General features: G+C 34.3%; 1 protein-coding gene across 1 annotated transcript; it reads right to left on the bottom strand.

The window, feature by feature from the left end:
• Positions 1 to 1193: 1193 nt before the first annotated feature.
• LOC100813578 (protein SMAX1-LIKE 3) lies at positions 1194 to 6140 on the bottom strand. Its single transcript, XM_006588801.4, has 3 exons — positions 4354 to 6140; positions 3347 to 3596; positions 1194 to 2617 (listed from the first exon to the last, which is right to left on the bottom strand). Exons 1-3 carry the CDS (start codon positions 5544 to 5546, stop codon positions 1451 to 1453), a joined length of 2610 nt encoding a protein of 869 aa, XP_006588864.1. The 5' UTR covers positions 5547 to 6140; the 3' UTR covers positions 1194 to 1450.
• Positions 6141 to 17798: the final 11658 nt, after the last annotated feature.

Genomic DNA, 17798 nt, shown 5'->3' with positions numbered 1-17798 from the left:
GGTTGTTCAGGGAATCGGAAAAGGGAAAAGAAAAGAAAAATAGATATTGTTATCGAAAGGCAAAATCGGAGAAGAAAACGAAACAATTGAAGAGCGGAGAAAGGAGAAGAAGAAGAGTGAAGAGAGAATCTTGTACTTGAGCTGAGAGCGGAAGTGAGGGGTGAAATTAGGGATTGAAGGTTGGGGACAACCAGTACATACCAATTGTGTAATCGCAAACGTGACGGTGCGAGGGAGGGCTTCACTCATGGGCACGATTCAGAGCGATGGAGGGCTCCCACGATTCAGAGCAGAGTAATGGTTTTATGAAATATATTAAAATATATTTATATTTTAATATGTATTTGTTTTATGAAATTTTACCTACACTATGTATTTGTAGGTAGAAACTTTTAAAATTTTATTTACACAAATAAACTATAGGTATAAGTTTTATATGATTTTACCAACAACAAGTAATGGTAGGTATACATTTTTTGAAATGTTACCAACATTGAATATTTATAAATAGGAGATATTTTGAGTTTTACCTATACCAAATAATAGTAGGTACAAATCTTTGAGTTTTACCTATGACAAAAATTATAGGTATAAATATTTTTTTTACTTTTACTTACACTAATTTATGTTTGTAGGCAAAAGTCTCTGTAGGCATATATCATTTTTCTTGTAGTGAGGGAAAGCCGTAGTTGGAGAGTCTGTGTGGGGTTTGGAGAGGGAAATTGGGATTTTGTGATTTTTTTGAGAGGGAATTTTTTTTTGCCGGGAAAAAACATGATTTATTTTATTTTAAAGAGAAAATAGTGAAAAAATAATATTTAATTAGTAGAGGTTATAAATTTCTGCAAATTAAACACAAAAAATTGTAGTTTTTAATAAATTAAAGAGATTTCTAAAACCTCCGCAAAATAACCTCCATTATTTAACATTTTTTTTGTAGTGACATGTTCAATAGTTTAGCTATATAATTAGATGACATTGATAGTTGATGCTAACAATTGATCAAAGCTAAACTCGTAATGTTATAGGATGTGTACAGGCGGCCGGGAAGAGGAGATGATATGCTCAATTGCAAGTAAAAAAGCTACAATATGGATATGATTCCAAGGGATCAAGTTTCAATAACTTGTACCATTTAAATTAAAACTTTTGTGCTTCATGTATGCTTTCAGAGATTTGAAATTACATAGAACTGGAGGGGACAAAAAATAAATTGATGGAAATTCTCAAATTCCTGTAACAGAGAAAGTTGGATATACTTGGTAATAATATACATATCTAGTTACATAATCAAATTGAAGGGCACGCGCAATTTCTTTCATCCCTAGCTAGCCCTAGCAAATGCCTGAGAATACAAAGACATGATGAATAAAGAGAATTAAAAGAAGCCTAAACTAAAAAAGGAAGAAAAAAAATTAGCTGTTCTTGAATCTTGAAATTCTTCTCGTTATCACAATTCCTCAAAGTTGAAGATAACTTTTCCGTCTACCGATTCAAGAAGCCCAATTTCATCCTCTGACCTATCCTCAACATTGTTTTCATCATCAATGGAAATATTCAAATCCAAAGAAACAAAAGGGCTTGTCTCCTCCAAAGTGGCATTATTAATGTCGCCATTCATTTCTACCTCGGTTAACGATTTTTGTTTGACCGAGGGAGAACAAGCCCTTGACCTAGAACTGATACTTTCACAGCTTAGAATGATGATAGCATCACGAAGTGCAACCTCTTCACCTTTTGAATCCACCACTCTTCCCCTCTCAATGGCCCTTTTGAAACCAAGTTGAGAACAATAATCTGCTTGCTCTATATCTTCAACAAGAAACACCCTATGAGGGTTAGAAGCCATTGCTTCTACGAACCTTTCAATGTAACTGCAACTTGTTTCTTCTCTTGATCTTTTGTTCCTGCTATAATCCTCAGTAGAATCTGCTCTTGTTGAAGCAAAAGTGCTAAGTGCAATCGAAACGACGTGGTTTTGGGACCCGAAAACAAGCCGAGCCAATTCTCTTGCTATTTTCTCCTTGGCTTCAACATCAACACCTTGGAAGAACAACCACGTTTCTTCTTTCACTTCTTCACTGTTTATCATCACTTTCCCTTTTCTTCTCACCATGCCAGAACGGCATTGCAAAAGGGTGCTCGCAATTTCGGGTATTATGTCTTTCTGCCACGGCAATTTTTTCTCCAAAGCATTGCATAAGGTTTTAAGATTCTCCGAGTTTAACTCTTTGAACTTGCTCACGTGTTCCACTTCCATGATGTCACTGGAAGAAGTGGAATTAGGGTTAGAACTTGGATTTGGTGATGAGAATGGTTGCTTATTGTTCTCTGGAATGTACACTCTCAAAGTGGGTTCATTGGTGTTGTTGGAACCATTGTTGGAGATCCAGAAATGGTGGTTGTTTAATGAATCTTTGGGTGGTTCAGCCACTTGCCACTCGTTATGGGTTTGGTGCAAATTAGGATGTTGTTGTCCGTATGAGAAGTTTGAGGTTGATGAAGAAGGTGACACCGAGGATAATGTGATGGTTTTGTCGGAAGGATAAGGTTGCTTTTGGATTGAACTACACATAAATTTCCACTTTTTGCAAAGCTCTCCCACTGGGACAGAGTTCTGTTGGAATATACGGGGGAAAAAAGGTTAATTTTTATCATACGGTTATACTGTAACTATTATACACTACATACAAATACAAGAGTAAAATACCGTGACATATAACATAAGGATCACATGTCCTCCTATATATCTTATCCTTTTTCCTATTTCTTCCAATTATAAAATAACACTTTAAAAAGAAAATTAACTATGAGAAAAGATAACATGATTTAATGGAATGTCGTTTTCTATTAGGGAACAAGAAATAAACAAAAAGCAAAAAAACAATTAATTTGAAGAGTTGGTATAGTAGCTTGAAAATTGAAGACTTTTAATTCATTTAGTTTTATAATTAATGAAAAATGTTTGATTGAAACTTAATGTGTTATCTAGAAAAAGGAGAAAAATTAAAAGAGAAAAAAAATAAAAATATTAGAAAATTTATGATTTGATAGAAAGAGAAATATAAAGAAATAAGACATATTGATTAAGAGCGTTTAAAATAATAAATAATTTGTGTATTTTTTTTTGAATTATGAGTTTGAGCACATAAAAAGGAGAAAAAACAAAAAGAAAGAGAGAGAATTTCTCAGTAATAGTAATAGTGTCAAAATCCTTAAATTTTGTAGCCTGAATTTCTCTAATTTTAATGCAAACATGACATGATAACACAGAATAAAATATAACAAGAATGAAATCCATCATGTTCTTATCAACGTGTCTGATTGTGATAATAATAATGAAGACCTGATCATTATAGTTGATTCCTTTATTCTCATTTTTGTACTGTTGGAGCCATGCAGGAAGGGTTGAACTTGAGGAGTCACTATTACAAGTACTACTGCTTTGCAAGCTTCGAACTTCGGTGATGGTCTCATTCTTTGTGGAAGGTTCCGCGAAGCAAGCTTGTTGTTTCTGATCATCCCCCACTCCTTCAAGTAAGAGCCAGCTAGTTCTGTTGTCAGCTTTCTTGTTTGTGGGCTGGTCTTGTAGACCACTGTGGAAAAAGAGAAAGATGATGATGATGATAAATATATTATAAGAATTATCAATTAATGGCTTCATTTATTTCAGGTCATGTTCCACTTTCAAAGTTATATTCAGAGAATAGTAACAAAAAATATGGAAAAGGGGAAGTCCAAAAGAGAAACTGATTGTCAATGTTAATTGAAAGGAAAAAATAATGAAAATAAAGAAAAAGAAGAAAAATCTTTTTCCTTTGTTAGTTCTAATCAACGAAGGAAAGTCACACTATAATGACTGACGTGTTTTGCTCGTTTCAGTTCTTACACTTTTAACCAAAGTTCTTTTGCCATTGTTGGTTTTTTTCTTCTTATATACAGTAACTACTTGAGAAAACAAGTGAGAAAGAAGAAAAAATTTAAAAGAAAAAATATCTGCAGTTTTTCCCTATTTTGTTTAATTAGCATGTATTTCTTCCAATCTAACTTTTATTTTCAAGTTGCAATCTTTAAAAAGCAAAAGCCAATTCCATTTTTCCCTTTTTTCAACTAAGCAACCATGTATCCAAGAAAGAAAGAACAGTTTGGGAAATGGGATAGAGAAGATTGAATCAAAGCCACACAACAATTAACAACTTGTTTGAAACCATTGAGAATTAAGAAATCATGTCTGAAAAGACGAAAGTTATAACTATTAATTTCTGGGTAAACGTGAAAAGTTATATATTTATATATATCTGAAACGAACCAAACACGCTGTAATTGTATCCAACTTTACCAAAACTGATTTACCTGTCAGTGATGAGACTCAAGCGCAAGCTTCCAGCAGGAATAGTGATAGGATGAAGACACCAAAGAGTCTCCAACGATGGCTGGCCATTTTTGCATCTCATGTAAGCTTGAAAAGTGGCAACACCCATAACCCAAAACCTTCCACCATTCTCTTCAGTCCCATTCACAAGCTTCCCAATCTCCCCAACCATGTGATCCACAGGACAATAACACCCTCTGCCTTGTGATCCGCTAGCCCTAAAATCTAACACCCACTTGAGATCCCCCAAATACAAAACATACCCTTTGCTATGTTCACTTGCCTTCACAAGACCCCTAAGCTCCTCCACCTTTTGCTCCACCTCCACTCTTGAAACATTCCCAAAAGAAGAAAGAGAAAGAGAGATAAACTTGACACCCCTGAGAGTACACTCATCACCAACATCCCCTTTATCAATCTTTTCCATCACTCCCCTAACTACACCTTCAAGGCTAGTAACACACTCTCCCACAATCACAACACTTCTCTTTCTCTCACACCCCAAATTTTCAATAACACTAGCAACATCCTCAACCCTAATAGGATCCAACACCAACCCTTTCTCTCCACTACTACTATTATTTTCCTCTGCCTTATTATTATTGTTGTTATTGTTATTACCACTACCATTATTCTGAGAGCATATTTCCAAAGAAACCGCTTGTTCAACGTTGCTTTTAACTTGTGTGCTATTGAAATCAGCTTCTCTCATGACTCGGCTAACACTAGGGTCATCCAAGATCGAAATAATGAGTTGCTCGAGTTCAATTTTCACTGCCAAGAGAGGCTGTTGCTGATTCTCAACAGATCCACGTCGTTGGTGTGCTTGAGCGCGTTTGAAAGCTGCAACAAGGGCGTTTGAGATAGAGGGGCACGCGTGAGAGTGGTGGTGGTGAGAGCCTTGCAACATGGGACTCGAAGAAGTCGAAGCCGGTAAGCGATTTAGGGCAACGTTGAAGCAAAGCTCCAAGGCCTTGCACTGGAGAGGGTGAGAGTGGGATTGGAGACAAGCTGTTCTCAGAAGCCCGTTGGTGATGGAAAGCATGGTGTTCGCCACGTGGAGGGGCGTCACCTGCGCGTGGCCGCGACGCTTCGCAAGCGTCACCGCTTGCTTCACTATGCTCGCGGCCTCTGGGGTTAGACCCTGTTGCACGGCGCAGCTTCCTGTTCTCATCTCTGTGCAAATATATATGTTATTACAAAAACAATGAAAAGAAGGTAGAAAATAAGTAGTCGGAAAAGGTTTTAAATTGCAGTCGTGGTTGCAATTTTTTTGCGATTTTTTATGTTACAAACAAATGCGACTGATGCAGTCAGTTCAGAGATCTCAAAAACGCGTTGCAACTAAAGTCAATTTTTAAAACCTTGATGTTGAATTTGATCAAGGTGATGATGGTGATGTTAATTTGTAGGGTAGGATGAGAACTAGGGTAAGGAGCTATGTTTTGAGGGATATGATGTATAGCTAGCTAATGTGATGATAATATAAATTGAAGAGTGATTTGGTAATTTGGTCCTTGGGGCTAGCTAGTTTTTGTTTGTGTGAGGAAAATGAGAGAGTGGTGATTTGGTCTAAAGAAAGACTAAGAGAGAAAGAGGGAGGGATGAGAAAACGAGAAAGGGAGGGGACGAGGAAGAGGAGGGTATGAAATTTATGGGGGTTGGGCTGTGCTTTTCTTGTGGGTGAGGTAAATTTGGGGTCCAAAGTCGATTTTGTTGTAGAAAGTGGATTGCATGTGCTGACAAGCAGGACTAATGCACCAGTATCAAAGGCAATTCAGCTTTGCTCTGTCTCTCTCTCATGCACATAATCATAAACGTATATACAACAAATTTTGTAATAAAAAAGTTTCGATATTTGTAAGTGGGGGCACTTTAATTTCTCTTTTATGCATAATGTTAACTATACTAACAATATTTTCTTCTTTTTAGATGGGAGGAAAAATAATCCACGGAAGGTACCGATTTTTTTTTTAATCTTGAGTCTCTAGTTAAGCAAACTCCTTAGTGCATACGATTTAGAAGTGGAAAATCAATAACAACTTAATGAGGAAATTGGAAGAAAAAGATGACGCTCCTTCTTCTATCCTAATTTTTTTGTATAAGAGAGAGGAAACATCTTATTTGTTATGAGAGTCTGTCAAAATCGAGGACCTGAAAAGAGAATGGGGTCTATACTCTTATATGTGGGCGAAGGAATCGGGAACTGTGTACGATTTTCTTCCGGACCCAAAGACAAGGGAATAAAGTGAGTCTCTCTTCTCTTCCTTATTTTTTATAGATTAAAAAAATGAAATATTAAAACTAACTATTGACGGCCTTTGAAAACGCATCACCCTGCACGAGGATCAAAACCATAACATTCCCTTCGCGGCTGGTATTACCTCCACTGATTCTCTTTCTCAATGTCTCTCCATTGATTGAGAAAAGTTACATGTTTTTGGCCCTTATAATTTATATATATATATATATATATATATATATATATATATATATATATATATATATATATATATATATATTGTGTAGACAGAATTTACTGATATTAGGTATCAAACTTTGCTAATTACACCAATCTTTTTATACTTACACCAATATATTAATAACTTTTTAAGAATAAGAAAGTAATTACTAGTTTAATAGTTGAACGATTCAATATTGTCTTTGATTATGTATATCTATTAGAATGAATATATAAAAATAATTGTTACAACAGTTAGGACAGTGTGTAAACTAACTACTTTTCTTAGTTAGTTGTTAATTAGTTTGTGATTAGCTTTAAGGTCTACAGATTTATAAATATCTCTTGTAATTATATTAAAAATTAACTTTTTTGAATCAATAAGATCAATTTACTATTAAAAAATAGTTAGCTTATACTAACTGTCCTATAATAACTATTTGTAACCGTTATTTTTATACATTCATTCTAGTAATATCAAACTTCACGTAAATTAAATATTTATTGAAATATTATCTAAAAATGGATATCTACTTACATTTTAAATTGATATTTTATTTGGAAAAGTAAAGTAGTACCTAATTCTTAATTAATCTCTTATTTGGATAAATTTTATAAACTTTAAATACTCCACAAAAAATTTCAATTGAATGATTAGATAGGTGTGAAACATTTACACTTAAGTCACTTAATAACTTTTCAATAGAATATAGAATTCATCGACTCAATTGCATCAAATTAAAAGTTATTATAAAATAGTCAATAACTAGTGTGAATATGGATTGCAACTTTCATTCATAATCCTCTAAAATTTAGAAGGAACATTCTTTAATCCGAAGGACATTAATGTTTCCAAAATGAAAAAAAAATCTACTTATCAAATGCCCCTAAGACGGTAAAATTCATAGTGTATTTGATTTCATGCATGTTTTGAATATAATTTTTCACATCTTAAAATGTAATTTTCACAAGTTAATATTACTAAAAAATAGGATTTTAACATCAATTATTAAGGAATTCAACAATCAATGTTAACGTAAAAATAACAACATCAATTTTTTTAAAACCGATGTTATATAATAAGAATTACCATAAAAAGAGTCATATATCTTCACATCAACACTGTCTTCTACCAAAATCGATATTAACTTATACATACAACATCAATTTTTTGAAAAACTGATGTTATTATGTATATATTAACATCAGTTTTTTGTAAACAAAAAACCGATGTTGGTTGTCAACCACTAAAAACCAATGTTGTTGTCTGATAATCGATATCGATTTTTGGTAAAAACTGATGTTGTATATTCAACAACAACATCGATTTTATAGAAACCGATGTTGTGAATGAATCTTAACATTGGTTATTACAAAAATCGATGCTAATATATACATACAACATCGGTTTTTTAACCGATGTTATTTTTTGGATTTTTTTATTATGTTGTCTGTTTTTTTAATAACTCTAAATTAACCTGCAAATTTAAAAGCAGAACCACAACAGATAATTTCCATTCTGTTTTCAAACATTTTGTAGCAAAAATTCCATAAAAATTTAATATTTATTATAATTTAAAAGAATATTTAATGTGCATATAACATGAATTGTAAAAAATGTAAATTAACTAAACAACAATTCCAAAATTACTTAAACACTAATTGTTTCATTTTTAACTTTCAAATAGTAGCTCGCCCACTCGATGCAAAGCACATTCAATCTCTCTGGTTCTAATGGTCTAGCATCATTGAAATACTACATGATATAATAAAACATAAGTTAATAATATATAATACCAATTATAACAAAATGAAATACGTTTGAATTAAACAATTATCATTTTCCAATTATTCTTGAAACTTCCTAAGATTATAGTTGACATCTAATGCATGACGTAATACCCACACTCAATGCTTCTTTTTTGTCTATTACACTAAATACATTATGAAATTTAGATATTCAATGTTAAGTACAAATTAGTCTATATAGTATTAAAATATAACTAGAAGCATTGTTTAAATGACTTACTTTAACAACAATCCACCTAGCAGCAACCTTGGATTTACTTTGTGGAGTATTGTCAAATCCTTTCAAAACACTATTCAATACAAACATGAATGCCTATTATACAATTAAAATATTGATGTTCCGACTAATGCTAATGTAAATGTATTGACGAAAATATAATTGACCTGTTAATAATTCCTTTGAGATAGTTGTTTGGCCTATTATGCAACGAACAAAACCAGGTGACAACATTTTTCTTGGGCAAAATGATGACCATTTGTCAATGTACACTGCAGTGGAGGACAATATAAGTTATTATACTATTATACATTATTTAAATTTATTTGTGCAATTTAACTTACCCATTCAAGTAGGTTTCTACGTACACATCTCTCTTTGAATTCTGCATCCAGTTCTTAATGTAACTTTCTGATTCAAATTGTGATTGTCCAGATCTCTTTATGGACTGTGGCTCGAGGAATCCATACACATCGGCATTCCTCACTCACATACTTGTCTCAGTCATATGCCTATTGTTGTTAAAATAAAGTAAATTATGTATGAATTTAAAATGATAAGTTAGGTAATAACCAACAATGTAAAGTGACTTACAAAATTCACAATTGTATAACAGAGATGCTGAGACATTGACCACCATGTGCTATTTCAGACAGATCTTCATGCTTTATGTACAAGGGGAAGTTGTTATTAAACAGCCTAAACACGATAACATCCCACATAACCTACAACAGATTTAGAAAAAGTTGTGGGATAGTCAATGTCATCAGGTATAGGAGATTATCGACATCATGATCTGACCTATCTGCAGGTTTTGCTGGTCCCACAGCTCCCTATTTATTCAATACAGTTAATTAAGATAATTAATGACATTCAACACTTTAATTGGGAAAAAAAATTTAATGACACTGAAATAATTGTTCTAATCAACTCGTGACAAGATGTGTCGGCCAAGCAACGAAGGTGTTAAGTGTTTGCCCCACTAACTGAACCTCTTGAGTGGGTACAGGAATGAGAGCATCTGCATATCTAACTTCCTCAACACCAACCTTGACTTGATCATTGCACAAAGGGATGTTGTGAACGGTTGTCGACCCCTCATAAAGTCTTCCTAGAGCAACCAGGCAAGGAGGATTTTCTTTGACGTACAACCCACATTTCTCCGAGTCACTCGTGTTTGGGTCGTTCCCTGAGGAATCAACACAACTCTCCTTTGTGTTGAAGGACCAACCTCAGGCTCAGGAGACAGTGCGAGTCCCTGTGATTGCATCTACAATTGAAACTGGGACTACATCTAGATGAAGGACAACATTAGTTGTCGAGTCACTTTTTCTGTGATCGACTCCTCCAATTGGTCCCTTATTTTTTGTGTCAGCTGCTCCAGGTCTTCGGGAGCCATGGACGAAGACGTGCGAGAGGTCCTTGGAGCCGATCCAAAGTATTGTTTGATCGTGACACCGGCTCCAGCAGTATGCACACAACCAAGGTGTTCTGGTCGCCTAATGGCAGTAGTCAGTACATCCTAACGTCCATAGGTGACAAAGGAACCCTGTGAGGTCTGCTCCTCCAAGGAATCCTACAATTAACACATTTATTGGTTTACTCAATCAAATAATAAACATAAATAATTGCAATTGACAATTGAAAGTGACTTACAATCTTGTCAACAATTTTCTTTTTTGCCTTAAATGTCATTTGGCTAGTTTTTCTTGATGCAGACCATCTTTCACTTTACGTGTCGACTGATGGGAGATAGAGGATCAATGATGGTGTCAGTGCTACCAAATTTAGCAACTTCCTCTAGTTGTTTCTTTTCTTTTCCTCCATCAACTTGTTTTCTAGAAATTCATAACCTCATGAGACCATGTGAGGGGTAATGTTTTGTTTCTGAATGGCTTGTGCCTTCTTTCGCACATCCTTTAAAAATTAACATTATCCAAAGTTATTATTACTGAAAATAATAAGTAAATTTAAAGTTTAAAACAATGAAAATCATAAAGTTACCTCTCACGAAGGGTCTCTGTGGCTCTAACAAATTAAAATTGAGTCCACTTCTCCTTGTTAATGTCATACTTTTTGCAAACAGTGTCATCGACACCGTCCTTGCCGGCTACAAGTGCCCATTTCGACTTCAAATCAAACTTGAACTGTCTCCACCGCTCCCCCACAATCTGAAGTATTTTCTTTTTCGTCCTTAAATCAAATGCTTCAAAGATATCAAATTCAACCTAACAAACAAAAATTATATTTTATTTTTAGTAAATTATAATTTTATTGTTAATCATCAACATGCAGCATTCAAGTAAAATTATAATTTTATTTTACTTAAATACTGCATTTAAGATATCAAATTCAACCTAACAAACAAAAATTATATTTTAATCCAAAAATTATATTTTATTGTTAATCCTTCCAGGTAGCAGGGACTTGTTTTCAATTCTCGTATGTGACATCCACCTTATCCCGAGCGACGATTCCCAAATATGTTCTTAACTTCTTTCTGTGGGGACCGTCGGCTTTCCCAGTTGTAGGATCCACTTGGACCAGAGGTCTCTCTACCCCAACTGGTCTAGTAGCCAATGATCACAATTGAGTCGTTTTTCTTGTCCTCTTCATGGTAGAAGGTGAATGTGATGTTGAATCAGTAGGAGAAGGGGAGTTGGGTGGTGTAGCCATTTGCCTGTTAACAAAAAAAAATTAAATTTAAAAATGATCATAAAACTATTTTATGTTATGTAACTGAATAAACTAAAATGAAGTACACATAAAAAATTACATCAGACAATGTTAATTAATTCTCCTTCATCGTGATCATTATGATTTGCGTAAACATCATCAGCTTCTTCTTCTCCGATGATGTTAGGCGAGATTTGTATGGACAAAGGACTAACATAAGTATCAATGAGTGAATCATCATCTTCAACATTAGTACCACTTGTTTTCCCATGTAAAACCACTGACCACCTTTCATCACAAGGGTCTTGAATATAAAATATTTGTTTAGCTTGTTCTGCCATAATGAATGGGTCATTCTGGTAAGCGAGTTTCTTAAGATCTACCAACGTAAATCCTACATCATCGGTCCATACACCGATATTGTTGTTAACCCACTTATATTTGAAAACACAGACAGTGAATTTGACATAGTTAAACTCCCAGATTTCTTCAACGAAACCAAAGTAAGGGATGAAAGCTACATGGGGATTGTCATCATGTACACTAGCGAAGTGTTGAGATTTAACCCTTAGGGTAACCCCACTGTTTTGCATTGTACTGCTCTCATCTTGTGATTTTGTATAGAAGGAATACTTTTTTATATCGTATCCTTGCCAAGTTATAACATTTCTTTTAGGCCCATCTACTAGCTTTTTTAACGTTTTAGAAGCATTATCGTCACCAAAGATTATATCTTTAAACCAATTTAGGAAAGTCTTGTTATGCTCTTTCAACACCCTGTTCTTTGACATTTTTGGATTACTTTCCTTCACTAAACCTTCATGGCGAAGTATGTATGACAAAAGTTCATTATTGTTATTCAATACATCTCCAACTGATACAATATAATGGCAGCCTCATTTTCCAACTCATCTAACTTGACAGGATCAAGTACTTTGCTACATATGACATTAAAGAATAAGCATAGCCGAGTTATGGCAAGCCTGGCTTTGTTAAGCAAAATGTCTCGTATGGTCACGGCTAACAATTATTGCATCAAGACATGACAATCGTGAGACTTTAAGCCTACCAACTTAAGATCTTTCAACTGCACAAGACTCTTAATATTTGAAGAATATCCTTGTGGGACTTTGACACGGTGCAGACACTGACAAAAACTCATCTTTTCCTTTCTGGACAAAGTATGACAAGTTGGAGGCAAGTATTTCTTTTACCATCAGACCTTGGATATAACTGAGCTCGTATACCCATCTCAGCTAGATCTTGACGAGTATTCAAACCATGTTTCGTCTTGCCTTGAATGTTAAGGAGCGTCCCAATGACACTATCATAGATATTTTTCTCTACATGCATAACATCAATACAATGTCTAACATCTAGATCAGACCAGTATGGAAGATCAAACAAAATCGACCTTTTCTTCCATATGCAAGTCTTACTTTTTTCCTTCTTTTGGATATTTCCAAATATAGTATTCAAGTGTTCAACCCGTTGAAAGACCTGGTGACCAATTAACGGTATCAGTGCACTTTCATGCTCTTGACTTCCATTAAATGCTTTTTTCAATCGCCGATAAGGGTGATAAGGTTTCAGAAAACGTCGATTCCTAGTGTATACTATTTTTCTACCATGTTTCAGTTGTATGTAGCTTATGTCTTCTTCACATATGGGGCATGCAACATGGCCCTTAACATTGTACCCGCTCAAATCTCCATATGTTGGAAAGTCATTAATGGTACAAAAAAAAAGCATTGCACGTAAATCAAAAGTATCATTTCTAAACCCATCAAACACTAAAACCCCCTCGTCCCACAACTTTGTCAAGTTTTCAATCAACAGACTGAAACAAACATCGATGTCATTTCCTGGCTGTCTTGGGCCCGATATCATCATAGACAACATCATGTATTTTCGCTTCATGCACAACCAAGGAGGCAAGTTGTAAATTACTAGCAAAACTGGCCACGAAGTGCGTTAAGTGCTTAAACTGCCATATGGATTCATTCCATCAATGGCAAGTCCAAGCCTAAGATTTCTTGCCTCTTTGCCAAAATCTGGATACAAACAATTAATCTTCTTCCACTGGGAGGAATCAGCCGGATGACAGAGCATTCCATCATAGTTTCTCCCATTTTCATGCCATGTAAGGTCTTTTGGGTCGTCTCTATTAGCAAACAGACACTTAAACCTTGGAATGATTGGAAGATACCACAACACCTTCGCTGGGGGCCCTTCTTTGAGTTTTCGTCACTACTATACTCGTCATAATCCTTCACTTTGTACCGTGATACCCCACACCTATTGCATTTGTGCATTTCCTCAAACTCATGTATATGCAGTATGCAATCATTAGGGCAAGTATGAATTTTTTTATAGTCCATACTCATCGGACACAATATCTTCTTGGCCTGATAGTAACTTTTTGGCATATTGTGCTCTACTTGAAGCAGTGAACTGAAGCTTTTGTCACTCCACCCATATCTGGCCTTCACATTAACCAGACTTAACACCACTGACAACAACGTCAAGGATTTGTTGCACCCTGGATACAAAGGCTTCTTTGAATCAGTTTGCAATGTATCATGTGTAGGAGCATATGCTTGCTGAAAAGATTCTTGTCCAAGATCACGAATCATATCCTATAAGCAATCTCCCATTTCTAGATCAAATGGTTCAGATTGAGACCCCCTCTGCATTTCTGTCAATTCACTATGCCATACCCACGTTGTATAATTCTTCTTAATCCCATCACACAACAGATGCTCTCATATGTCGTCCAGTACTTGTCATCTCGTATTCAAACAATTTATACAAGGAAAAAAAAATTTTGTCCTCATCCTGTCGACTTTTTTCAGAAGCAAATTGCAAGAACTGTTCCACGGCCTTCCTCATATGCAGGGCTCATGTGACTATCGTTCATCCAACTTTGATCCATCTAAATAATAACTCTGTGACACTCACAAAGTTATTCGATGCATGAAAATCTCACTTTTTCATTAAAGGTGTAGCCCTATCCCATTTAGAAAGAAATTTTTTATGGTAGCTTCATACGTCAAGGTTAAGTCTATTTTGTTAAATTTGACAAAATATCGGCAACATTTTGCATTGATTTCCAAGTACACGACATGAAAGCGGTGACATTAATTCCACGACAATCAAGTATGCACTTAGAGAACAACTAGAAATGCATTGTATCAAAATTTTGTCTAATTCAACAAAATAATCTTAACCTTAACGCATGAATCTACCATAAAAATATGACTCTCCCCAAACTTTCCAAATGAACAATTCAAGATTCAATAAAATAATTAATGCAAACTGTCCTCAAGAATCATTGTATGCAATCTCAAACGAGAATCTAAGGTTCACTCATGATTAACATAATTTGTATAGCATATATCAATTCTCATTAATCGTAGTGAACAAGTAATAAAAACATTGGTAACAAACAACAACATCAAAAGTTTACAAAAAACATTTGTACCTATGATGATGAGCAGCACAGTCCAAAAACAGAGCAGCAATCCAATAAAGAGCTCCATCACCACCTACATCAATCATCATTCCCAAAAATATTATTATTATTGTCATTATTTGTGGTTGCTAGTGCAAATAAACTCAACATTTCAATGAATCAAATGAGTCTCATTTTTTAAAGAAAAGTATACATTTGAATGATTTCATAGACTCAACAGATTGAATCTAGTCACTTTCTAACTCTTTTCCAAGGTGCTATTTGTTTCACGATGAAAGGACATAAGATTCTAGAGATCAAATCTAATTCTACAAAATGATCCAGACAACTCAACACAAATTAACACAATACATTGAAATTATATAACAAATTCCATACTTGACTTTGCAGTAATCAAGAGTAACATTATGGATAATCATGTAACAGGCCAAGTTGTTCTTTTAAACTATATGGTAAATTCAAGAAACTACATATTCAAGAATCACAAAGATAAAGAAAGTAAAAGAGAAAGCAAACGAAAAAAAAAATAGAATGTTGGATAAGTGGCCTCAGTAACTTAAAAGGGGAGGTGAATTAAGTTTCAAAATTTTCCCACTAAAAAATTTTAACCCCCTTTTAAATGATATATGATAGGCTCAGAATGCAGAAGAAGAAGAAGCAATCAATTTAATAATGTTCTTTTAACTGCACAAGACAAAGTAAACTGCAATAAAATAACTGAGATAATGGAAAAGAGAAATACAAACTCAATTTATACTAGTTTGGCCACTTCGCGTGACTAGTTCCAGTCCTCAAGCAACCCACTTGAAATTTTTCACTATCTCTGTAAATCCTTTACAGTCTTTGAACACACCTTGGGATCCCTCACCCTTGTGTTCAATATTCTCATAATCCAAAAGACAAACAGTCTCTTGATTACAATTGAGTTTATGAGATGAACAAAAAGATTTCTCTCCTTTAGAGTAGATGATACAAATTGAAGTTCCTAGAAGAATTCTCAATAGATTTGCAAGAGTTTGTCCAAGAGTTGTTTAGAGAGGATTTGGCAATTAAGTTCTCTTTGAAAGTTCTCTTTGAAACTCTCTCAATCTTGTGTACTTTTCGAAGTCAGACACACATATATATAGGCCCATTGTGCCTTTTCAAAATGGTTTGAAGAGATGTATCTTTTCAAAAAGCTTTTCTGAAGTTTTCTCACTGTAATCGATTACATGATTCTGGTAATCGATTAAACAATTATATTTCTGAAGATTCATGACTTTTCAAAGGTTTTTTGAAATCTCCTCACTGGCAATCGATTATAGGATTCTGGTAATTGATTACACAAATAAGAATTTAAACAGTTTTGTGTTGTTAGTAAAAAATATCTGCACAAACTCTATGATAATCGATTACACAGTCTAGTAATCGATTATCAGTTCAAAAATATCTTTTTGAACTAATTTAGCCTTTGATAAAAGAGTGTTTGATACTAAAGATGTTGAGGTTAAACTAAAGCAATCAAATTGAGATTCTTTAAACAAATTTACTAAGTTCTTATCTTAGATTTACTTGATCTTGTTCTTTTGACTTGATTCAATCCATGCTCATCAAGTAACCTTTTTGGCATCATCAAAACCTGCATGATATTCATTCACATAGAAGTCCTAATGAACACTAGGGAACTTGGCATGTTTTTAAGTTCTAGGGTCTAACAGTAACCTAATGAAATCTAACAAACTTTTCAAAGATCATTCACATGTACAATGTAGAGCGACTAAAATTACGTCTATGGAACTTGGCAACACGTTCAAACGACCAACACAAGATGGGGATAAGAAAAACAGATTAAAAAGGCAGGACATGGAAGTGACATAAAGGAATGGTAATATAAATTTCCACCTCTTAGTAACTCTGTTGGAGCTAGCAACATAACATATAATGCTATAATTTTTTATCCTTGTCAAACGGTTTTAATTCAACTCCTTCTTTTCTTAAAGGGTCATTTTCCTTTACGTAAAGCACAAAGGGACAGGTACCCCTACCCGATGTTAAAAATCAAGTTCAACATCAAAAAAACAAAATACATTTGTTTAATAAAGTACTTGGGACTATTGAATTTGTCTCAGCATAGGGTGTTTCATCTGTTTACCATGCTATGGAGACTACAAATGCCGAAGTCATCAAATTAAGGGAAACAAAGCTCTACCCTCAACTCATTAAGCTTGTCAAAGGGTTAGTCTTCTCTTCTTTAATAGTACACTATAATACTATATATTTGAAATTTCCCTTGAATATTTTTCTTCTTCATAATTAATACACTACTAGTGAGTTTCTTGACCACAAAAAGTCATGGTATGGACATAGGGTGAATCTATCTAGCAACCTAATGATAACACTGCAGTAGCAATTGATGTTAATCCACTGTGTTTGAATTGTTGGAGTAAAGGAAGGATAAGTTATTAGAAAGGCATGTAGTAGGCAGTGGAACTAGAATTTTTTATGCTTTCAGTTTGGTATTTGTACATGTGTAGTAGTATAATACTGCTTTTGATTTGAATGTTGTTTATTGATCTTACTTTGCTTTTGTTTTTAACTTCTTTTCCTGTAGAAAGTGTTGACCACCCATGACTTTAACATGTACTATCTGTACAACTAGAATCTCATTTTGATAAAGTTGCTTACAATAAGGGCTTATATTGGTTCTAAACCTAGCATTTACTTAACTTGCAACAACAACAATGTTACACCACTTGCACACAACTTACACTCAAATATATGTCCCCAAATAACAAGTTTGACCTACTTC

The sequence above is a fragment of the Glycine max genome, chromosome 10 (genome assembly GCF_000004515.6).
Source record: "Glycine max cultivar Williams 82 chromosome 10, Glycine_max_v4.0, whole genome shotgun sequence".
NCBI lineage: Eukaryota > Viridiplantae > Streptophyta > Magnoliopsida > Fabales > Fabaceae > Glycine > Glycine max.
Note: the sequence above shows the minus strand (reverse complement) of the source record. Positions and strands in the feature narration are given on the sequence as shown.